At 46.8% G+C, this 24,666-nt stretch overlaps 1 protein-coding gene across 2 annotated transcripts; it reads right to left on the minus strand.

Annotated features, from left to right (window-relative positions):
* Positions 1-1,261: 1,261 nt before the first annotated feature.
* Positions 1,262-21,393, minus strand: LOC122455385 (fractalkine-like). Of its 2 annotated transcripts, none has more exons than XM_038368944.2 (3): positions 20,558-21,393; positions 8,029-8,152; positions 1,262-6,068 (listed from the first exon to the last, which is right to left on the minus strand). In XM_038368944.2, exons 1-3 carry the CDS (start codon positions 20,631-20,633, stop codon positions 4,721-4,723), a joined length of 1,548 nt encoding a protein of 515 aa, XP_038224872.1. In that variant the 5' UTR covers positions 20,634-21,393; the 3' UTR covers positions 1,262-4,720. The 2 variants fall into 2 exon arrangements, with proteins under 2 accessions (XP_038224872.1, XP_043350850.1); XM_043494915.1 differs by lacking the exon at positions 20,558-21,393 and adding an exon at positions 9,483-9,502 and having other exon boundaries at positions 1,278-6,068.
* Between the last annotated feature and the right edge of the window lie 3,273 nt (positions 21,394-24,666).

The raw sequence follows: 24,666 nt of genomic DNA on the forward strand, positions 1-24,666 counted from the left end.
ATCATTTATGAATATGTTGAACAGCCCTGATCCCAGTACAGATGCATGGGGGACACTTCTATTTACTTCTCTCCATTCTCAAAATGGGCCATTTATTCCTACCCTTTGTTTCCTGTCTTTTAACTGGAATGCCTGGGAATGCTAACGATCCTTAATTGAATTTAATGACAAGCCTTTTGTTATCGTAATCACCCTAGCTCTGTTTATAAACAAACTCCCTGCACCGAGGGGTGGAGTTGTTAGCAGTGCCCTTGCTCCCCCCCATCCCAGGCGATTGGGGAGGGGCATGTGACCCTTCCCCCCCCCACTACCTCCCCTGCAGGAAGCTGTGCAGCCCTTCCCGAGGCCATGAGCCCTTCGCATGAGCTCAAAGGTGCCAGCCATGTTTGTAGTCCTTGCCCAGGAATTACAATCACTGGCGAGGCAGGGGAGTGCTTGTCTACACTATCCTAGCACCACATTCTTCTGAAGGAGAAGTGAACCTCAAAAAGGTTCAGATGAGCACCCACTCTTCTGGAATCTGAAGCTTTGCAGCATGATCCAAACTTCAGGCAGGTGCAACCTCATGCTAAATGAGTCCTTGGTGATATTAACATGACTCCGGAGTAGAGGTCCAGGGCCTGGCTGGTTGCAGAATAGGGACTGGGCAACCAGTTTGGGTAAATGAACATTTCCTTGGACTGTTACCCGTTTCTGGAACTGAATGGGGCCAGAACCTTTTGATGAGGGAAAAAATGGTTTATCGACCTTCAGTTCTGCCTTGCCAGAAGCAGAAATGCTGGTGTCTCGCAAAGAAGCACGTTCTGTGCAAAGATCTTGGGCAGCATGTGGTCCACAAAGTGCAAACACATGGGGTGCAACCATAGCCCCATTGAAATCAATGGGCGCTTTGCCATTAACAGCAATGGGCCACCATTTCACCCATAAAGAAAAGGAGTACTTGTAGCACCTTAGAGACTAACAAATTTATTTGAGCATAAGCTTTTGTGAGCTACAGCTCACTTCATCGGATGCATTTCATTCGGAAATGCATCCGATGAAGTGAGCTGTAGCTCACGAAAGCTTATGCTCAAATAAATTTGTTAGTCTCTAAGGTGCCACAAGTCCTCCTTTTCTTTTTGCGAATACAGACTAACACGGCTGCTACTTTGAAACCTGTCATTTCACCCATGTTATTTAAGTCCCAACTCACTTCTCCTTAGTTCTGTCATTTGCCTCGAGACCTTGATATTAATTATTCATCTGACTACATCCTTCGATGAAGACATTGACTTTTGTCATAGGATTTTATTGGTTTTTTGTTATGAAAATACAAAACAGAATAGGATACATTTATCGGGCACATGACTACATCTTAGCACACGCCAATCCTTTTCACCTTGTGCTTTATATTAAATAACACTAAATACTACAGAGAATGCAACTGAAATCCAGTGTTTCCATCACCCTAATAGAACAAAGGTCCACCCTTGAGGAATCACTCCTCCCGCACCCTGCCAAGATGACCATTGTGCAGGATTTTTTAAAGAAATAATAAGCCCGAACCTGCACTAGTAAAAGTCAATGGCAAAATTCCCCTCTGATTTCAGTGGTGGCGGATTGAGCCCAATGTGAGCTTGCATTTGCTAAGAAACTGCAACTCTTGAAAAAAATTACTAGTCTGTTATTAGCTGAAAGTAATTCAAAAGTTCCGCCAACACACTGGCCAGTTAGCTGTCCCAAGAACTCCCTAGCTGCCTTACCCTGCACAACATGGATGCTTGCAGCCCTGCGTGTAAAAATGATACTTAGCACAGCCAGGGGCAATCAACTCTGTGTGGGTGAGTGTGGACTGGATAAGGGGGCATGGCCAAAAGGCTAGAGCACCGTGCTAGAGGGCAAACGTGCTAGCAACACCTGCTTGATAACTACCCTACTTCTAGAGGCATTAGGCTTGCTCCTGACCAGTGCAGACAACACCTAAGGGTCACTGCACCCACCCCTGAAATGGAAGAAGCCAGCTGTTTCGCCACACACTGCAAGGCACCATAACAGTTTCGACCAAGAAAGGAGGACTAGCCATTGGAGCAGATGAATGCCCTATACAAACAGCTGCAGGAGGCATGTAGGGGGCAGAATCTAACTAACTATCTGAGACAGCATTGGGCCAGGACACTGGAACTAAAGCCCCTTCTCTCACAAGAAGTGTCATGGGATCTTTCAGCGGCCCAGACCTCAGTTTTAGGTCTGCATGTCTTACATCAAAATGCACCTTAACAACCTCCTTGGTCATTAGTCCAGAACTGGCTTAGTGGGAAGAGGGAAGACAATAGCTGCTCAGTCACCAGATCTCCTTCCTGCAGCATCTAACTCCAGCTAGTCTCATTGCTGACTCAAGCCTCCTTAGGTCATGAGACTGGATGCTGAGGGGGAAAAAAAACCAACAGAAGCCTCATCGGGTATTTATACAAGTGACTTCTGTGATGAAGTCCGTGATCATTGCATTAAACCCCTCCTTGCTAGAACACCAAGAGGACACAGTTTTGAACTGAAGTCATCAATCAATCCCAGACATTGCTTACATTCACTAAAAAGGGACGGGTTAGGAGATCAGTAGCCTGCACTCTGCATTTGCATTACATTTCTAAAAATATGTATAATAAAAACAATAGGCTACATTTTGTAATTTAAAGGACTATCCTTTATACATCATTCTGACAACTGATGGGTTACTCTTCCCATAGGGCTAAATTCACCCCTGTGCATGAAGGCCTATATACTTCCAAATAGAGCTAAAGTAATGCATTAGTCACTGGATACCGGCCCTCTGCACGGGGTTGAATTTCACACATAAAATTCAAGTATAAACCATATCTGATCACACTCTGAATCCCTTGTACCAAGTTCCCTCCAGCCCCCTCTACAAAACCAACAATCAAGGGGAAGGGAACTGGATTACAATCAAAAACAAATATTGTTGGGATGAATCCCATCAGCCCAGCTTCTGGGTCAGAGTTCCTCTACAAGTGTGTCTGCTGGTTCCTAATTGGGGTAACCTCAGCACCTATGCCTTGTCTATCTTTCCTTTCCCAGAAGTTGAGTACAGAATCAGCTGTGGTTAGCTTGTTCTACTGTTTGTATGTACTTAGTGTATTACTCAGATAAAGCCCTGCATTTTATGCATCTAGCTTTTTTTATACATGTTTTACTTTCTTTTTCTGCATGCACATTTATATTTTGGAGGTATAATCCTGTTCACATTGAAGTCAATAAGCGCAGCACCGGATTCATGATATATATGTGTAGCTACAGCGGTCTATATCCTGAAGATTTCTTACCCAGGCAAAAGTCCTACTGAGGTCGATGGAGATTTGCCCTGAGTGAGGACAATAAAAATTGAGTAAGGGACCTTCAGGATTTGGCCCACTGGACTTAGATTCCATAATGTCTAGATGTATGAAAATTAATAACCGTTTGCATAAAAATCTGTTCCCTAGTAGCTTTACAGTGCTTTAATACCATGGTGATAAATGCTATATATAAGCCTGTGACAGACAGATACAGAGGTGAATTAGTGTAGGAGTTTTACACCTTTCTCTAGATCAGCCAGTGTTGGCCACTGCCAGAGACAAAATACTAGACTAAATGGACCGTTGGTCTATTCCAGCAGACTCGTTTCTATGCTCCTAAGTCCAAATGTATTACTGGTAGTTACTAGGTGCTCTGAAAGTAAACTACCCATTCATTGTCTTTTGTAACTGTCAAACAGAAGAGCTCACCAATCAGACTCCACATTGGTTCCACATGAAAAGAAAAATCACTAGATGCTTAGTGTCTGGTGGCTTCTTTGGTTTCCAAGTATCACAATGGCTCTTTTTTATATATACACAACAGTGTATCTTTGTTCTGTAATATCATATCCATGCTAGGAACTGGTTAGGTCCAGGGACCACAGCTGAATGAGAGATTTGATTTGCAATGAGTCCAGTTTTTCAATGTGGGTGCTTAAAGTTAATCCCCTGAATCCATAGTTAGACACCTTAATTCTTGTTTTAACCAATTTTTCACAGGTGCTAACTTGCAGGTGCTCAGCATTCTGTGAAAATTAGGTCACTAAGTGCTAGAGTGACCAGACAGCAAGTGTGAAAAATCAGGATAGGGAGCGGGGGGTAATAGGCACCTATATAAGATAAAGTCCCAAACATTGGGACTGTCCTTATAAAATCAGGACATTTGGTTACCCTACTAAGTGCTGATTCTTAGTTGTGTAAGGTGGGTGTTTAGCTGCCTACATCTGGATCCAGAGGCCTAACTTTAGGTAGCCACATTGGAAAACTGGAGTCAAAGCGGTCAGGTCTGGTAACAGTTATTGGCATGTTGGCCCTTGAAGACCGGAACAGCCAGCAACCAGTTGAGTGACAACTGGATTTTAGCTGGAACTGCCAGAATGGAGCTATTCCAATACCAGCTCAGAACCATGCCTTTGGCACCGACTGGCAAACAGCAGCTGAGTTGCTCTACAATGGCTGTTATCTTTGCATATAATGATGCAAGATAAAAGACAAGTAACTCAAGTTTCCTTAGTGTCTCTCTAGCTTGGTCCATTTGCCTTGCATTGTTTTTTGGCTTAGTTCAGTATAAACCTGATTAGTGCCAGGTTTAGCCTCCCTGCTCCCACTTAGAATAATGTCCTAGAGTCCACCTACTAGCAGTAGAAACCCAAGTCCACGCCATGAAGGATTCAGACGGCTTCCATAGCATATTCATTAGTTTGAGAGTCCTGCTGATTAAAGAGCAAGTCTTGTATCATTTCTTTAGCTGACTCTTCAGGGCAGTCTTTGGACTTTATATACATCCATACAGCGGCACTGCAAATACCCAGAATGCTCACCAGCAAAGCAAGTTTGAGGATGTGGGTTTGGGATGCAGGCAAAATGCTGGACACCAAGGGACCATCTGAAGTCCCCTCTGCTCTGTTCTGAAGTGTGAAGCTTTTGAAGGAAAGGACTGACGTTTCTGTAGGTGAAATGGATTCAGGAAAAGCGCGAGAAGGATCTTTCTCTCCTAAAGGAGATAAGTATCTACCTGTGTGAGCATCAGCCGTAGAATCACTGACAACATCTCTTTCATCACCACTGTTTGGACTGACAGAACTACTTTCTCCTCCAGGAGATGTGGGGTGTGGAGTGGATCTGTTGATGGCATCACTTCCTTTTAGAATAGCTGTTGGTTTCATGGTAGAGTTCTCAGTCTCTTGCCCCATAGATGCAAGGCCTATAACAGGCTTGCTGGGAACAGATTCTAGTGGAGAAGGTGTTGTCAGGAACGTAGGTGATAACTCGGCAATCTCAGGGCCATTTACAATGGATGAAGCATCTGAAATAAGTCTACTGGGAGCACTGGCAAGTCCATCAGCTGTTTGATTTCTAGTAGAGCCTACAGAATTATATGTAGGTTGTATGGGACTCTCAAACCCTTTGATGACAGGGGTGGGATCTGAATGAAATCTGCTGGGAGCTGTGCCAGGTATATCAGTTGTTGGACTGATAGTAAATCCTGTGGACTTGTTTCTAGATCCTATGAAACTCTCAGAGCTTTTCATGACAGGGGTGGGATCTGAATGAAATCTACTGGAAGTGCTGTCTGGCACATCAGCTGCTGGCATTGTAATAGATCTTATGGAAACTTCGCTGACATTGGCAACTGGCTCAGGGTGGATAGTAAATGGAGTAACAGTCTCTTGTAATGCAGAGGAGGATTTTGTACAAGACGTCTTGGCCTTTTGCACAGTCAAGATGGATATGTTGGGCTCCTCCGTCCTCACAACAGAAACATGTATTGCTTGTGAAACGGGTGTGCCAGCCTCATGAATGGGACTGGCCGGAACACTGGGCGCTGTTGGTTTAGAGACAGCATCACCAACTGATCTGTGAAAAACGCATGTCCCTTCTTCCGCAACTGCAGATTTGACGGTTCTTGAAAGTGGCAGATTCAGAGGGGCACTTGCTTGGTTTAGCTGTCGGACTGCTTCCTTCACCCAGCTTGCCTCTGGATCTGCACAGAACTCTTTATTCTTCTGAGTGACAAATCTGAAGAGAGACCAGAAACAGCAACAATCACAAGAAACAGAAAGGAAGAGCTGATAAATATGTAAAGCCTGGATAAAAGCAGCCATGAGGAAGCTCATGATAACTTGGCAGAAGCTAGAGACATTCCATTTTCCCAATGCTTTCTGAAAGTTAAATATAGCCATGTTCTGGCGTACAGGAGATAGAGATCTAATCAGTTGGCATTTGAGTCATGATTTGATGTGATGACTAGTTTCCGAGGATAAGCTTTCTTTTTGCTGTTCATTGTTAAACTATTTTGAAATGGGACAGTTGACCCACTTTTCACCTGAGGATGCTGTAATGAAGTTAAAAGGGGCTGACTTTGTAATCACATATAAGGTCGGATCCTGTTCCCACTGAAACTGAAGGGAATTTTGCCATCTGCTGCAATGGGAGCATGGCCAGATTGTAACACTTGAAGTACAATTCTGCTCTGTAAAGTGGCTGCAAATATGGCATCATGGGGCTCCATGTTTGTGCCTCACTGACGCCAGATTGTTATTTATTATTTAGCACCTACAGGCCCCTACTGAGATCAGGGCTGTTGTACTACATGTACAGAACTAGAGACAGTCCCTGGCCCAAAATGTTTACCATCTAAATAGACAGAGCAGATAAACAGTGGGAGGGGAAAGAGGCAGGTCACTTGCCAGGCAGGGAACAGAACTCAGCTTTCCTGACTAGAGCTGGTGGGTTTTTGACTCAATGCAATTTTTAAGAAATTTCCCCTTTCCTGGGAAATGTTTGACTTTTTGTCCAGAAAACCCCCCAAAAACCAAAAAACGAATATCCCAAACTTGAAGAGTTTTCAGCTGGAAACCGAAATGGAAAAGCTGTGATTTGGAAATTCTGCCATGGTGCCTCATGGGTTGTATCCTGACTGCCTCATTCCCCCTCCCTCCACATCTGGGGCTGGAATCCCCAGCTAGACTACATCTCCCATGAGGCACTACAACCAGGGTCTTCTATGATGTGTTGCATCAAGAGGGGGAGACCACAGTGCAACATGGGAGATGTAGTCCATCCAGGGAGCCCAGGCCATTGAGGAAAATGGAAGCTTGCAGCACCCAAACTACAGTTACCATGAGGCACCAAGGTATCATTTTTAAATCAAGACTTTCATATTTTCAGCTGAAAGGTTTATAAATTAAAACTACATGTAGCAATTGTCAGTTCCAAGACCTCCTTCAGATCCGACCCCTATCATCAAAGGGTTTGAGAGTCCCATACGACCTATCTATAATTCTGTAGGCTTTTAAAACGAATTAATGAGTTCCCAGGGGCTCCCAGAGTGGAAGGCTGGACTTGTGCTTAAGGCAGAGACTTACTCTTCAGGTCCTGATTCTGCCACAGGCTTCCTGTATAACCTTGACCAAAACACTTAGGCTTGGTCTACACACTACCCATTCATGTCAGTATAACTATGTTACTCAGGGAAAATCCACACCCCTGAGCAACGCAGTGATACCGACCTAACTCCTGGTGTAGACAGCACTGTCGACGGGAGGGCTTCTCCCGCCGACATAGCTACTATCTTGCCGGCAGAGGGAGAAGCTCTCCTGTCGACGTAGGTAGCATCTTCAGTAAGCACTCCAATGGTGCTGCAGCAGCACTGTAAGTGTGGACAAGGCCTTAATCTCCCTTGGTCCCCCATCTGTAAAACAGTCCTCATAATCCATCCTTTCTTCTGCCCTTTGTCTTATGTAGTTAGCTTGTGAACTGTTTCAGGGCAGGACCTGCCTCACTATGAGTGTGTACAACACCTAGCACAATGGGGCCCTGAGTTCAGCTGGGGCCTGTGGGCAGTTTCCAGAATGCGTTTTGCACCAAAACGAGGTCCTTTGCAGATTTTGGCCCATTTATTTTCAGAGTTGCAAATTAAATTAATCGATTCTGAATTTAATATTAAAAGAGGACCACATGGTAGAAAAGCACTTACATGATAGCGGCTTTAGCACATGATGGTTCTGTCTTCCTGTAGGTCTTCAATAGTTTCTGGGGTATTTGTCTGTGTGAAAATTTGGTGCATAATTTTTTGCACATCACGGGTGCTTTGGGTTGTCCTAAGGCAAAAAAAAAAAAAAAATAATAATCAAGGTAAGGGTCAGCTCGTGCTCTGGATGTAACAAAAGCTGCAAATCATCCCCTTTCTCCTCCTGCCTGGAAAAGGGATTCCAAAGCCTGCTGTCAAATTTTGCAATCTTAAAGTGACAAGTGCTGCATCAGTGAAAACAAATCCTAGCAAGCACATTATCGTCAGGGCTAAGTGAGTGCTGTAAGAATGTAGGGGAAGACCCTAGCAAAAGCATGTGAAAACAAAAGATTCTTGAGCCATCATTAAATAAAAGCCCTCAGTGGGCTCTGGATGGATGGGGAACACACAAAGACTCTTGCTTGTGGGTTCGCAGTTCAAATCTGAACGGCACTGTCACTAAATGCCCCAATAGCAACTATGTGGGTAAAACCAGACAATCACCACACTCCCAAATGAACTCACACAGGAAAATGGATAAAAGACAAACACACTGCATCACCTGTGCGTGAATACTTCTCACAAAGAGGTCAGACCTAGTGTGTCCTCAGCCTCAAAGGAAACCTGCACAGCACTGTCAAAAGATTAGCCTGGGAACTTAAATTCATAGCTACATGAGACACTAAAAATCTTGGACTGAATAGAGCAAGGCTGGGCAAACTTTTTGCCCTGAGGGCCACATCTGGGTATGGAAATTGTATGGCGGGCCATGAATGCTCACGAAATTAACAATCCATGTTCAAACGGAGACAAAACAAGTTTGTTTCAAAATCAAACTGCCGTTTTACAAGATTGGACTCACTGTGAAAAACTGGGCCCTCTCTCTAGCCTGGATTTGTCGGGCTTCAGCGTCCAGTCATAGGAACTTACTGAAATTCACCAGCCCCCCTGCTCTCAGAAATCTCCTCCCAGGTAGATCCCGACAGCCCACAACTGAGTCGCCTCTGGGTGCTGGGAAAGTCACCTAAGCCAACAAGTAGCAAGCACCTGGGCTTGCACCTTCCAGGCTCTGATGGTGCGTGAGGCGTGTTTGCGTTGGGCTGCCGGAGTAACATGCGTGTCCTCATGCCCATCACGCAGGAGCACCGGGCGGGCGGAGCGAGGCAAGCCCCTGACCCCGCTCCCTGGCTGGAGCACCGGAGCGGGGCAGTGGAGCTTGAAGGGCCGGATTAAAAGGTCTGACAGGCTGAATCGGGCCGTAGTTGGCCCACCCCTGGAATAGAGACACTGGATTTATGGATTATTACAACCACCTATAGCTCACTGACAAGCCCCTCCCCCCTTTCCTCCCTCTGACTGGAGGGGTGTTAACGGGCCACTTTACTGTGAATGGTCCCTTGAGATAAGCGGTAACTACTTACGCTAAACACTCTGTTCTCCCTTGTATTTAGGGGTGACACATCCCTTTCCCAGCCCTGCAGAAGAGCTTTGTGTAGCTCCAAAGCTGGTTTCTTGCACCAACAAAAGCTGGTCCAATAAAAGATATTGTTAGGGGGTTTATTCCTTCACCCACTTACTTCCTTGGTCCTTCTCGCATGAACAGAGAGCAACAATACCCGAAGTCCAAAGGTGCAAACAATTCGATGTTTATTGGGGTGAACTTCCAGCAAGCATGATTCCAGTTTCCTTCCTTAGTGTCCCCCTTCCCAGCTCTGACACCACAGAGCCTTACCTATGTCCCTGTTCCCATTCCTGCCCTTAGCCAAACATGATTCCAATTTCCCCACCCCCATTCCCTGTTCCCCCCCCACACACACCCCACTTCCTGATTGACTGCAGACTATATAGTAAAACTTGAGTTCTGCTTAGCTATACCTTAACCAATCATTTTCTTGAAATTTAACTAACCAATCCTAACATATTGTAACATGATTATTTAACCAATTATATCCCACCACCTTAATTAGTTTACACCCAGCAAAATTAATTATACAGCAGACAGAAACAATCAGAGAACTAGACAGAGACCATGCAAATAAACAATAGCAAAGTGGGAACTATAATGACAAAACAATACAGAAGTGAGGATTTCACACCCCAGCTATTGATAAGTGAGTTCTTGCCAGCCAGGATGCTATCAAACTAAGTTTCCTTTTACATCTTCTAGGCACTTCCCTTTCTCCGGAGGTGATAGGAATACAATATAATGCCTAACAGCCCAATAGCACCTGATTTCAATGTGACTAGTTTGGAATGTGAGGAGGTGACCGGTCGCTTCCCAGCTTATGGCTGCCTCTGCTGCTTAGCCAGAGATCTCAGCCTAAGCGCAGGGCCTCAGACTGTCACAGCGAGAGGAGGCCCTTACACCGGCAGACAGTGATTTTGATTCTTTCTTTTATACCTCTAGAACTTGCCAAGTGATAAGAATACACCTACATTCTTAGAGTCTAGGCCTTTACAAACAGGCCTGAATATCTATATCCTAACACTCCACCCCTTTTTTTTGCCTTTTGGGATCCTCCTGCCCAGGTATCCCTGGAAAAGCATAGGACATATGGCAACATATTTCCTGATAGGGCCAGGCATCAAGGGGAAGGTGTTGCTATTCCATTTGTCCCACTGCCCCTTGTGTAGTATAGTGCCCTGCACCTTCTCTCGTACAGGCATGCCACACCTATTCCAATTAGTGTTCCAGACTTCCCATTACCATGGGCCCGAGAAGGTTGGGTCCGGGTTGTCTAGTACACTGTAGGGTTTGGAGGGCTTATTACATTACTTATAAAAAGAAAAGGAGTACTTGTGGCACCTTAGAGACTAACAAATTTATTAGAGCATAAGCTTTCGTGAGCTACAGCTCACTTCTCACGAAAGCTTATGCTCTAATAAATTTGTTAGTCTCTAAGGTGCCACAAGTACTCCTTTTCTTTTTGCGAATACAGACTAACACGGCTGCTACTCTGAAACCTACATTACTTATAGGTTATCTCCATATGCAATGTAACACAAGTACAGTTAACAATACAAAATCCACAGCAACACCAAGTCCTGACCGCTGCAGTATGGTCCAACATCTGAGACATCCCCAAAACACTGCCTCTCCTCCTTCGACAGGGTCACGATCTTATGTGTCCAGTTGCTGGTAGTTGCAACAAGCTGCCCCTGCAGGTTTTGCTTGCTTTTGTCCATATCATAAGTCCATTGAATGTTCACAGAGAAATGGGATATTGTTGAAACCAACTTGACCAATTGGTATGGAATCAGGCAGTATGCCCTGGTTTGATTATTCACAGCAATAAGATTCACAGATCCATTTGTGCACCAAAGTCCATATAGCAGCATGTAGATGGGTGTAGTTTGGTTATGGGCTGGTGTAATTGTGCCCCCAGTAATATGTAAATTCCCGGCAAAACACCTTATACACAGTACACCCAATTGTCCACCCCTTGCATAGGCCATTGATCCTGATCCTCTATAGTCATAGGAGAAGGGCACATCCAAACATCTTCTGTTAATTTACACTATTTTACACACCCCTCCATTGATTCCTAGTGAGCTCCTCCCCTTCTCACTATTTCAATAGGGCTTGTAGGAACCACCTTAGTTGCCATTCCATTTTCCATTTCCAGGTACCACGGAGCTATTACACAGGTGCTGGCCTCCTAGTTGAGCATTTCGCATTCCCATACACATCTCCCTCCCCCTCCCCCCCAGGTCAGCCTTTTGAAGCCATCCCCCACCCACATCATGAGATTTTCTGTTCATTAAAACACAATAATGCTAGCAACAAGACAAACACCACAGACAAACACAAAACACAGATCCATGGTATTGTGGGTTATTTTTCCGCTGGCGCCAGCTTGCTTGTAGAGTGTCTGAACAATAAAAGAAACAATTTCCACCCCCCTGGTGGGGACAGATTATTGCTTAATAATAATATCACTTTCTTTTACAAATTTCCTTGCTAATTGCAGGAAAAACAGAAGAATTACCTCCTGTCCTCATTTTGTTCTACAGTCAGGCTAGTGAATTACCCCACTCACTGGTCATTTATGGAATTCATGAGGTGGTGTACCTCAGTTTCCCCTCTTGTACAACAGACCATGTTTGCAATAGTTTCTCTGCTGTACCAAGCTTTAAGTTTATTCTCAGGTAATAGCTGAGACACAGCTTCAGATTTTAGCACTGTACACGTCCTAGGAAAATGCACATTCCTTCCATATAGTTTAACCTCCATAACATTATATTAGCCATATTAATTTTACACAAGGTGTAACTGCCTCCCCCATGCCCACAGAGTTTTCATGCACAGCCACCAAAGCAACAATCTGATCCCCCAGAGCAACCCCGAGGCTCAGTGTTCCCATCATTCCTCCTCTTTTCCTTTTCTTTTACCTGTGCGCACACACAAAATTCTCTTTTGCCTAACATCCCTTGCACTGTGATTACTCTTTTACACAACTGTACCCCGATTACACTTCTATCTTGTACAATTAGACACAACCAGGGGCAGCCAAGTTAAGTTCCATAAGAAACCCCTTACATCCTTTAGTGATTTTGATTACCTTTCCCAATAGTCAAATAATTTTGATCAGATTCTCTCTCCACCTGCAGCAGTCCCTTATAGACCATTTCGGTGGGAAAAGGGCCCATTTCCCCTCAGAATAGCTGTAAAGGCTTCTGGGGACAGAAGCATAGTGGTGGTAGTAGCCACTCTACCTGACCCCCTTGGATAATTTAATTACCAAGCCTCCATCCAATGTGACTGCACAGAGTTGCACATACAGTTACATTTATATAACTAGGTTTTATCGTTAAACAAAAACTTCCGTCTTGTAACACCACAACTGTTACATTTTACCATTTCCACAACTCCCAAATGTTTACTTTCCTGCAAACCCTGTATTATCAATTTTTGCAAAAGCTATTTGTAACTTTTCACTCACTTCTTTAAATCACTTATTCCTACATTTAGTTCTTTAAGGTAGTGCAATTTGTCTGTAACAACTTAGCCACCAAGTACAATTATTGCCACACAGCTTCCTTAACCTGTGCTGTCTTTACCTTGAGACTCTTCAAAGAGGCAGTAAAACATTTGTCTCCATGGATGCCCATGGATCTTTTACTCCAAAAAAATCCAGTGGAACACAGCAGGCCTCCATCATACTTTGTCCAAAATAACCAAAAACATCTCACATAAGTATCCAAAGTACCCTCCATTAAAACTTCAGAAAAACAAAAGATTGTGGAAAGGCAGAGGGAAAGAGGTGGAAAGAAACCAATTAAGCCTGTCAGGTCAGTTTAAAGTATAGGCTACCAGCAGCAAATTAAGTGAACTGAGAAAAGAAGAAGGAAAAGAAGACAAGGATAATAGTTAGCTCTGAGCCAAGAGTAGGCTCCTTCCCCTTCTTTCTCTCCATTCCCCCAGGACCAAGTCCCAGCTCCAGTCTCTAAAGGTAGTCTCTTAACTCTGCTTTTGACTTTAAACCCTGTTGTGCCAAATCATCTTTAACCACCCCTAACTAATTTACAACCCTTCAGCAGCCCTTCCTGAAGCAGCACCAAACTTGAAAGATTACTGGCAGCTTCCCATAATGCTGCCCTTACTTCAAACCTCTCACAAGCGGACTGAAGTGCCCCCTTTCCCTGGATGGCATTCAGTCCCCAGGGCAGGGACCTTCTTCCACTGCCCATATACCGAAGGAGGGTGGGCTCCTCAGCCACCTCCCATCCCTCTGGGTCCCCTGGCCTCCATTTCCTTTTTAATTTCATCCCAGGTTGACCCCTGAACCTGATATGGGCCCTGGTTCTTCCTTATCCATTTATCCAAAAAATCCTTTACCCTGGCTTGCCAGAACCCGCAACTACCATCACGAGAGTTCGCAATACCCCCTCGAAGCAGCTGCGCGGACTGTTGGGGAGGAGGACTTACAGGCTGCCACTCACCTATCCGATGCAATGCGTCCAAGTCACCGGCACCAAGATGTTAGGGGGCTTATTCCTTCACCCACTTACTTCCCTGGTCCTTCTCACATGAACAGAGAGCAACAATACCCGAAGTCCAAAGGTGCAAACAATTCGATGTTTATTGGGGTGAACTTCCAGCAAGCATGATTCCAGTTTCCTTCCTTAGTGTCCCCCTTCCCAGCTCTGACACCACAAAGCCTTACACCTGTGTCCCTGTTCCCATTCCTGCCCGTAGCCAAACGATTCCAATTTCTCCACCCCCATTCCCTGTTCCCATTTCTGTCTTTGTTCTATCACTGTAGTCCCCATTTCCCCATTATTTGTCTGTATAATCTCGGTCTGGTTCTGTGATTGTTTCTGTCTACTGTATAATTTTGCTGGGTGTAAACTAATTAAGATGGTGGGATATAATTGGTTAAATAATCATGTTACAATATGTTAGGATTGGTTAGTTAAATTTCAGTAAAACGATTGGTTAAGGTATAGCTAAGCAGAACTCAAGTTTTACTATATAGTCTGCAGTCAATCAGGGTGTGGGGTGGGTGGGGGAAATGGGAACAGGGAATGCGGGTGGGGAAATTGGAATCATGTTTGGCTAAGGGCGGGAATGGGAACAGGGACACAGGTGTAAGGCTCTGTGGTGTCAGAGCTGGGAAGGGGGACACTAAGGAAGGAAACTGGAATCATGCTTGCTGGAAGTTCACCCCAATAAACATCGAATTGTTTGCACCTTTGGACTTCGGGTATTGTTGCTCTCTGATCATGCGAGAAGGACCAGGGAAGTAAGTGGGTGAAGGAATAAGCCCCCTAACAGATATCACCTCCCCCACCTCGTCTGTCTTGGTGGCCTTTGTGAAACAAATTAAAGGATCTCAGTCCAGTTCCTAGTGGCTCGTGTCTTAGTCACAAAAGCAACTGCTCCAGCGGCCGTTGGTTGGCCCCTTTGTTGGCACTCTCGGCACAAAGGTGGCGGAGGATGAGCGGCTCTACAGGGCAGGGTTGAGGCACGAACGTTGACGGGGCAGTATGAGGTACACGTGCTCTATTGCTGCCAATCCTGTCCATAGCCTTTTCCCCGGCAATGGCTCCCATACAAACAAACTCCACCCACCTTGTCTCTTAACGTAGAGTTTTTACATAGGCGCCTATTGCCATAGAGTGTATGTCTGCCAAGCAGCTGGAAGGGTGCTGCCCAGATGGGGTAGCTGTACCGGTGCTAGCTCCGCTCCAGGTAGCATGCTAAAAATAGCTGTGTGACCACAGTGGCTGAGTACATACCCCCGGGGTTGGGCAGACTTGTACTTGAGTGGCTCGCCTGAGAAGGTATTCGTGCCGCGCCAACTACATGGTGATTTTTAGCACACTAGCTCAAGCCAAGCACCGTCCCAGCTGCTCTGTAAGCATACACTCAGTCTCTGAGCACTCCCTGGGATCTGGGAAAGGTGCAAAGAAAACACCTTTGGAGACCTTCTATGAGTTTTCCCGTAACTATTGCCTGTGCTGAGATATTAACATGATAGCCATAGAAACCACACGTATAGCCTTTCTAAGACATGGTTATTGAAAACATAATGCTGCAAAAATAGCATCTTGCTCAATATGGGCCAAATGGTGCAGTCCTGCCTCACACTGGGGAGACTTTACTCCTGCAAGCGAGCCCAGTGACTTCACGGAGGCTACTTGCCGTGCAACAGAAACAGTGGTTGCACAGTGAAGCATTATGTGTGCCTTGGAGTTAGAGCTTGTTTGGATTGGCATGTCTTCCGTGCTCCACTGGGAGAAATTAAAAATCATTGCTTCAACCCAGTAACTTCCTTATGGTAATTTTTTTTCCTGAGTGCTCCGTTCGTTCCTGTGAATTAGTTAAGACTAGGCCAAATAGTCAAAGGGTCTTCCTTCATGATCAGCACTAAGGGAGGGCTAGGCTGGGGTGTTTGATTTTATTCCATTTCAAGGAAGTTATACAAATATTTCCTGTAGTAAGTGCAACAGAGTCATCAAACATTCAACATCAAGGACCACATTCTGCAACCGCAGCGAGTGACCTTTTGGCAAGCGAGAGGATTGCTCACAGAGTAACGTGCTACTCCACAGGAGCAAGGTCGGGGGGAGGGCAGAGTCTGACCCTTAGCCAATGAGGTACGTCTGCAGTGGAATGAAAGACCCTGCGGCTGGCCTGCTGTCAGCCGACTCAGGCTCAGGCTGCAGGGCTAAAAATTGGCTTGGATTGGAGCCGGGGTTCTTGGACCCTCCCACCTTGTGGGGTCCCAGAGCTCGGACTCCAACCTGAGCCTGAACATTTGCATAGCAATTCTGCAACCTGAGCCAGCTGTTTTATTGCTGTGCATACATACCCTGAGTGCACGCCCAGAGAGTAAAGTATGGATTGCCGGGGGGAGGTGATTTGAATTGGGACATGACTTTAAGGGGTTGGGCTGTTTGCTCTCCACAGGGTGTATCTGGCTGGTTGACCCTGGCTCTATAAACACTCTGCAGCCTATATACCCCAGTGTTTAGCTCTCAGTGTGATAGTGTATGAGTAAAGATGACCATTTGTATCATTAGTGCTACTACTGTTACACAATTGTGACAAATCTTGTCATGTATGTCATGTAAGGTGTCAGTGGAAAAGTTATTATTTGCTAAGTATGACGATCCTGTTTAAATCCATGTATCAACTTTATAGCTAAAGTTATGAATGTATTTGCATCTCAGATATGTTTGTTCCTGTGTGACACCTCTCAAATAGATATACATCAAGGCTAGAAAGCTCTGTGTTGGTGGGCCATCAAGGACACTTAGCTCTCACAACGGGCCATAAAAAAAAAAACTCATCCTGTCCAGATAGCTCTCCCCGAGGATGCCTCAGACACCAAGGGGGCCAATGGCCAAGCCCTGTGAGTCAGCCAACCACGTAAGGACATGCGATATGTTCATGTGACCCTGAACTCCATCTTGGGCCAGTAACTTTCCACAAATAGGGGCTGTGGAGCTTTGTTTGGGACAGTAATTCTTCCATGCACATGGCAGAGGATATGAAAAGACACCTGAGACATCTCTGTTTTGTTTTCATTTTCTGCTTCATTTCTCTGGACTGGATGTCTAACTAGGACTGATGTGAATGATTCCAGAGAGACTTTTGCAAACTAGTAGTTTATTCCATCACGGCTACAAACCTGATATAAGACCTTTGCAATCACTTGCATGTATATGTTTCCTTTAACCATTCAATACGTCTCTTCTTTTCTTTCTTTCTTTATATTATGAAAGCTTTAGTTTTTGGTTACTGAAGGATTGGCATCAACGTGATTATTGGGTAAGATCTGTTATATATTGACCTGGCTAAGTGGCTGATCCCTTGGGATTGGAAGGACCCAATATCTGATGAAACCGGTTTTCAGTAACCACTCATCATAAAGTCCAGTGGCTGGGTGGTGAGCCCGGGTGCTGGAATGCCAAAGGAGACTGTATTTTTGATATTTGTTAACTGGTGTGGTGGGACAGAAGTCCACTTTTGCTACTGGCTTGGTGTAATCTAATGCTAGAATAACCATCAGTTTGGGGTGAGTCTGTCCTATTGCTCAGCAGTCTGTCCTGAATCTGGTATTCTCAGCTGTGCCCCACTGAGTATAGATTAATCTGTCCCCCCTCTTCCCAGCCAGCAGGTCATTACCGGGGATGTTCTGAAACTTGTGGGGATACTCACAATTACTCCCACTGAGCTAGGGTCTGTGCTGGCCCCTCAGGAGCTGCTGTGCCAACAGAAGAGAAGGAAAGGTGGCTTTAAGCTAAACTGCCCGGATAGTGACTGCTCCAGGGGTTAGTAGCCAGTGGGCTGCTCCAGGACCCCCACAATTCCAAGTGCTACAGCCACACCCCTTCTCAACTCCTCCTGGGGGCTGCAAGGGGGCGGTGTAGGATGGTATGCCAACCCTGTGCCAGTGGAATCCTCTCTGGGGCCATTGCAGCCTTTCGTGGCCCTTATATACCCCCTGAGCAGTGAGGGACCAGAATCTGAGCCATTCTTTTTATCATAAGTAGAAACGGGCCTGACCCAAGCCCCACATCTGAACCTTCCCCTTCCATGAACTTTGGGGAAAGTGAGGATCTGGTTCTATACTGGCCCTGTCACTGCAAAGCAAAAACCCTGGCTCTGACATCTCCCAGCCTTGGACAAATTCTTACTCTGGCCCACATCCCAACTTTGCAGCTTGCTCCTCTCTCTGATTATAAACATCTTGACTGGAGACTTCACAAGGGAAGTCAGACACACTACAGTCTTCTTGCACTGCCTGCTGGCATTGGGCAGCGTAATTATGGCCAAGAAGGAAGCAAGAAGACAGAAGTTGCATCATGAGAAAAGGAGGAGATCAAGATGATGGAAGGTTTAAAAATAATTAAAGCAAAACAAAATCTAATGCACACTTACATGAACTGGATAAAGCCCTATGGGACTGTCCTGCAAAATTTAATAGAACATGAGAATCTTTCTACAGGGGTTTTGAAATATCTTATTGATTGAATAGAGAAATCTATCCTTGCTCTAGAACTCTGTAGAGTGGTTCAAACTATAGGTTCCCAACCTGGAGGTCATGACCACTCTGCCTTGCCCAGGCCCTATTGTTAGATGGGGTCCCAGTTAGTTGGGTGGAGGGGTCTTGGGATGGAAAAGAGAATAGCTCAGAATCAATGGTTTAGATAAACCTCCCTGTTAAATCCTAGATAGAGCCCACAAAATGACTCTTTATTGAAATGCCTCTATGAGGAGTATCAGAGCGAGCCCTGCTACTTCTAGCAGGACACAGCTTTTGCAATCCTAAGAAGAACAGCGAAAGTAATAGTCTAGTACCATTATATGCAGCCAAGGATTCTGAATGTCCTGTTATTTCTCAGTCTCTACAGCAGCTCTTCTGTGGGGGCCCCCAGTAAAAGTTTAGGCTCCATTCCTGTTGAGCTAGGACTGTCTCTGATTACCCTTGTCATGTGATATGCAGCAATGCACTTCTTCAAGAAGGAAACCAGCCTTGAACCCAGCAGACAACTCTGCCCCTTCAAACCTGATTACATTTCTTTAGATCCCTATTGTCTTCAGCCTGATTCATTTCTATCGGAGTTTCCCACCATGGAGGGGGGCAGGCAGTTATACGGCTGTGTGTGCATACTCAATCCATGTTAATTTTTGTATGTTAGATCGATTCGACTCATACCCACATTCAGATGTCACCAACCTCCATGTAACATATCACCTTACTGTCCTGTAATATTCTTATGCAGATAATGGGACACATTTTCCGACCCTGCGATGCACAAATACAAGCCTTTACCATGAGCCTGTGCACACCACTGTGCTAACTGAATGCCCAGAGGACCAGTTATTGCTAATTACGCATGGGCCAAGGTGCATGCTCTTTAGGCACCCAGATGCGCACCCGTTCTTGCCTAGGGTAGATCTGAATATCTAGCCCAGTGGTTTTCAAACTGTGGGTCGTGACCGGTACTCGGTGGCGGAATGTCAGGCACGGGGTCGCGGCGGGTCTGATCAGCAACAGCGACCGGGTCGTTAAAAGTCCCGTTGGCAGTGCTGCCCGGCGAAGGCAGGCTAGTCCCTGCCTGTTCTGACACCGTGCTGCACCCTGGAAGCGGCCAGCAGCCAGTCCGGCTCCTAGGCAGGGGGCCACTTGGAGCTGGGCGAATGCAGAGCCTGCGGGCGAGAGCTGCACAGAGCCACTTGCACGCCTCTGCCTAGGAGCTGGATCCGCTGCTGGCCGCTTCTGGGGCACAGCACGGTCCGTGGTGCCAGGACAGGCGGGAACCTCAGCCAGGAGTCGCCCGAGGTAAGTCCGCACCCCAACCCGAGCCCCAGCCCTGAGCCCCACTGCTTAACAGCCTCCCTCTTGCTGCCACTGGCCCCTTCCTGCACCCCAAACCCCTCATCCCCAGCCCCACCCCAGAGCCTGCACCCCCACCCCAAAGCCCTGACCCCCTCCCACACGCCAACCCTCTGCCCCAGCCCTGAGCCCCCCAAACCCAGAGCCCCCTCCTGCACCCCAAACCCCTCATCCCCAGTCCCACCCCAGAGCCTGCACCCTCACCCCAGAGCCCTGACGCCTCCCACACGCCAACCCTCTGCCCCAGCCCTGAGCCCCCCCAAACCCAGAGCCCCCTCCTGCACCCCAAACCCCTCATCCCCAGTCCCACCCCAGAGCCTGCATCCCCACCCCAGAGCCTTGACCCCCTCCCACATGCCAACCCTCTGCCCCAGCCCTGAGCCCCTCCCACACCCCAAACCCCTCATCCCCAGCTCCGTTGGGTCGCGGGCATCAACAAGTTTCTTCAACTGGGTCCCCAGGAAAAAAAGTTTGAAAAGCACGGATCTAGGCAGTCTCTCAGCTACTTTTTAAAAAGTTTCTGTTTTACATTACAAGCCTTGTCTAAACTTTCTGGTTTTGTCTACCTCTGGCTGTAGATCTGATACACTGTGCGTCTGACGCTCTGTGGAGCAGCCCTGACACTCTGTGGGGGGGGGGCTCACCTTCGACTCGGTTTTCCACGTTCCAGGTCACCGCCTGTGCTAGCAGCAAGAAAGAAGCGATAGAAGTGCCCTTCATCTTCCGGGGAGCAGGGGCCAGCAGCAGCAGGAGGGGGGGGATTGCACACTATTTTGCCTGGCTCCCTCTTAGATCTGGACACAGCGACAGCAGCATTCCAAAGACAAGAGGCAGGGTGCAGTGCCCAGCCTTTATTGAACATGTGGTTTCACTTTTGGTTTTGCGTGGGTGTGCAGGCTGGATTTACCACCCCTGCTCCTGTCCCGTGACGAAATGAAGAGGGGAAAACCAGGGTTGGGAATGTGGGTCGGTGGCAGAACAGACGGTGCCGGGAATTCCCCAGTGTGTCAATGACATAAACTGTAAAACCTTTTCCTTATAGCAGGGCACTATCAAATCGGGAGCTGGTGACCGAGGGCGGTAGAAATAGCTGGTATAAACTGACAGGGAGCCGAAGGAGACGAGTTAATTTACAACCACCGACCCTGTGGCCCAGTGTCATTAATGTGAAGCCGGGCGGCTCTTCCTTGCTCGCTGCTCGCTATCCTCATTTCAAATTTCAGCAGAAAGCAGAGTGTTTCTCCCTTTCCCCCCTTTTTCTGCAAGGGAGGTTGCGGGTGGAATCCCCATCACTGGAGGTTGGACAAACACCTGTCAGGGATGGGCTAGGTCAGGTTTACCTGGTCCTGCCTTAACCCTGGGGGAATGGATTTGCTGATCTCTCCAGTGCCCTGCCCAGCCCTACACTGCCGCAATTCCATGGTCACGTCAGATAAATTGCAAACCAACATCATTTTGAAATGACAAACTGAACCGCACTGTTCCAATGAGGCTCAAATGGAACGTTTAGATCGGAGCAAAATGCTTTTTCTTTTTCCCCCTGCTGGTTCCGAAAATGAAAATTTGCTGAAATGGACATTGTCCTGCAAACGGTTTTGATTTCAAGGAAAGGGTATTTTCCAATGAACAAAATGTTCCGCTGAAAAATTTCCAACCAGCTCAATTGTTACACTGAGAAAGAGGCAGTCCCTGCCCCATACAGCAGGGGCCTGGGGCCCCCTGGGGGCCTGTGAACAGGTTTCAGGGGGTCCTCCAAGCAAGGCCAGCATTAGACTCGCTGGGACCCAGGGCAGAAAGCCAAAGGCCCACCACATGGGGCTGAAGCCTGGGGCCCTCAGCCCCGCCACCTGGGGCTGAAGCTGAAACCTGAGCAATGTAGCTTTGTGGGAGGCCCTGTGGCATGGGGCCCCAGGCAATTGCCCTGCTTGCTACCCGCCTAATGCTGGCCCTGGCTTTTATATGCAGAAAACCAGTTGTTGTGGCACAGGTGAGCCGGGGAGTTTTTATAGCATGTTGGAGGGGGCTCAGAAAGTGAAAGGTTGAGAATCCCGGCCAGAGAGCTCACAGCCTAAGGACACAAAGGCAAGGGAAAGGATACAACAAACCACCCATTGGATGAAAAGGATTAGGGGCCTGGTTTATTGGATACACAGGTTGTTAGCTTTTAAGGTGAACCATTGGCCCACATCCTCAGGGGATGTAAAGCAGCCTAGCTGCACTGAAACCAATGGACCGAAGCTGATTTACACCAGCGGTGGCTCTTGCGTTCTCCTCTCCCAATTCTCTCTCCATGATTCTTCCCACTCATGCGAATTCCCAGCTCCAGTTCCCATGTGCTTATTCCCTCCCTCCCTGCAGGCCAGCAAAGAAAAGGCAGCTTTGATGCAGATTCTGAAGGGGGTGGCGGGGGGGGGGGCGGGGTTTGTCAGACTTGCTGGACAGTTGTGGTGTCAGACTGAGACCTGTGCACTGACACCTCACCACATGGCCGTGGAAACCTCAGCACCACTGCTGCTGTGGTTTGTTACTCTGGCAAGCCGCAAACTTTAACGTCTGGTGTGGGGTTGACTAACCCACTCACATGTGGTTACCACTGAGGATGGTGGGGAAGTGGAGCACTTTAGTTTTACAAAAGCTCAATTGCTATCTAATATCTGCTATAGAAATCAACCCTCTCTGATGCACCGCAACCTTGTGGTGGTGGAGAGGCTTGCGTGGGCCAAAGACCCTCAGAGCTATGTCGTCCAGAGCTTTTATACTCCTGGTAGGGTCCCACTTGGCGAGCAGGCCTGAGGCAAGGCTCCTGACTAACTGTGGTCCAAAATGGGGAGAGAGCTAGAAAAGGTGCCCCAAACATAGGCTGTCTCACACTCTTCAGACTGGATGGCCGGTGGGATCGCTCAACTCGACAGCTGAAACGAGACAGAAGACAATGAGTTTAGTCACCTGGAATGTCCGCACCCTTATGGACTCTCAGCACAGTGAATGTCCAGAAAGAAGAACTGCCATAATTGCCAGAGAACTGGCAAGACTCAGCATTGACACTGCAGCTCTTAGTGAGACCCACCGGGCTGATGAGGGTCAATTCAAACAGGATGGAGGTGGCTACACCTTCTTTTAGAAAGGAAAGCCACCGAAGAGAGAAGCAGTCACGGGATTGGCTTTGCCATCAAAAATGAGATCGCCAGTCAGCTTATGGAGCTTCCCATGGGGATCAACGCACGTCTCGTGACTCTTCGGCTCAAGCTTAGCAATAACCAATATGCCACGGTCATCAGCGCAGCTGCCCCAACACTCGATGATGAGGAAGACAATCAGGAGCAGTTTTATAGAACTCTTGATGCGGTCCTCACAGCCACACCTAAGGCAGAGAAACTCATCCTCCTGGGAGATTTCAGTGCCAGAGATGGACGGGATTCCCAACTCTGGCAAGACACAATAGGCAAAGAAGGGGTGGGAAATGTAAACCCCAATGTATTCGCTTCCTCAGCAAATGTGTGGAGCACGATCTGCTCACCACAAATTCCCTCTTTAGGCAGAGTCACAAATTTAAGACCACCTGGAAACATCCTTGGTCCAAACACTGGCACCTCCTTGACTTTGTTATAGTCATAGCCTGAGACTATACTGACATCCATATAACACGAGCTATGAGAGTTACTGATCTCTTTTGGACAGACCGTCAATTTGTAAGTTTAGTCATATACCTGCAACTCGCTCCACCACACCGCAACACCCAAAGACCAAGCGAAAGCGGTACAACTTCAAGACCAAGCCAGCTGCGAGACAGTCTCGCACCATCTGTCTGAGAAACTCTCTAATCTGCCTGACATCATCACTGACATTTGAGAGCACTGGGATCAACTTAAAAACACCATTCACAATGCATGTGCTGAAACCATAGGGTATTCCATGCATCGGCACCAAGATTGGTTTGATGAAAACAACGAGGAAATCCTAGCATTAATTCAACAGAAAAGAAATACATTCTGTATCTGGCAAAATGATTCCTCTAACAAATGAAAACATGAAGCCGATCACCTGCTTAAAGCCAATGTCCAAAGGAGGCTACGTGACATCAAAAACAAGTGGTGGCAAAAGAAGGCCTCTGAGGTCCAGGGTTTCATAGACCAGGATGACACAAGAAGCTTCTTTCAAACAACAAAAACTATATATGGGCCAAGCTCCAAAGGCACAACCCCCTTACGTTCTCAGGATGGCTCCACCCTCCTCAAGGACAAAGCAACCATTAAACAACGCTGGAAGGAGCTCTTTGAGAGCCTACTAAACCGTGAATCCATGGTTTCTGAAGACCCCATCGAGTTTATTCCACAATGCTCAGCAATGGAACATCTTGCTGATCCCCCCCCACCTTCTGAGGAAGTCCAGCATGCCATCACTCAGACAAAATATCACAAGGCTCCAGGCCCAGATGGCATCCCAGCTGAGGTTTTTAAAGCTGGTGGAACAATGCTCCAGCACAAACTTTGCTCATTCCTCGACAAAATCTGGACCTACGAAGAAATTCCACCTGACTTTAAGAACGCCAACATTGTTACAATATTCAAGAAAGGGGACACATCTTTGTACAGAAATTACAGAGGTATTGATTTCCTTTCCTTTGCAGGGAAGATTCTTGCCCAGATCCTACTAAACCACCTCCTCCACCTTGCTGAGGAACTCCTCCCCAAATCACAGTGTGGCTTCAGGCCATCCTGAGGCACAACCGACATGATCTTCATGGCAAGACAGA

The sequence above is a fragment of the Dermochelys coriacea genome, chromosome 12 (assembly GCF_009764565.3).
Source record: "Dermochelys coriacea isolate rDerCor1 chromosome 12, rDerCor1.pri.v4, whole genome shotgun sequence".
Classification (NCBI taxonomy): Eukaryota; Metazoa; Chordata; order Testudines; family Dermochelyidae; genus Dermochelys; species Dermochelys coriacea.

Excerpts from the sequence above, each read along its gene's own strand:
- LOC122455385 (XM_038368944.2), bottom strand. The coding sequence starts at position 20,633 with ATGAAGGGCACTTCTATCGCTTCTTTCTTGCTGCTAGCACAGGCGGTG. Across the intron at positions 8,153-20,557 it reads CGTGGAAAACCGAGTCGAAG|GACAACCCAAAGCACCCGTG; the intron begins GTGAGCCCCCCC and ends TTTTTGCCTTAG. Across the intron at positions 6,069-8,028 it reads TGTGCTAAAGCCGCTATCAT|ATTTGTCACTCAGAAGAATA; the intron begins GTAAGTGCTTTT and ends GTCTCTCTTCAG.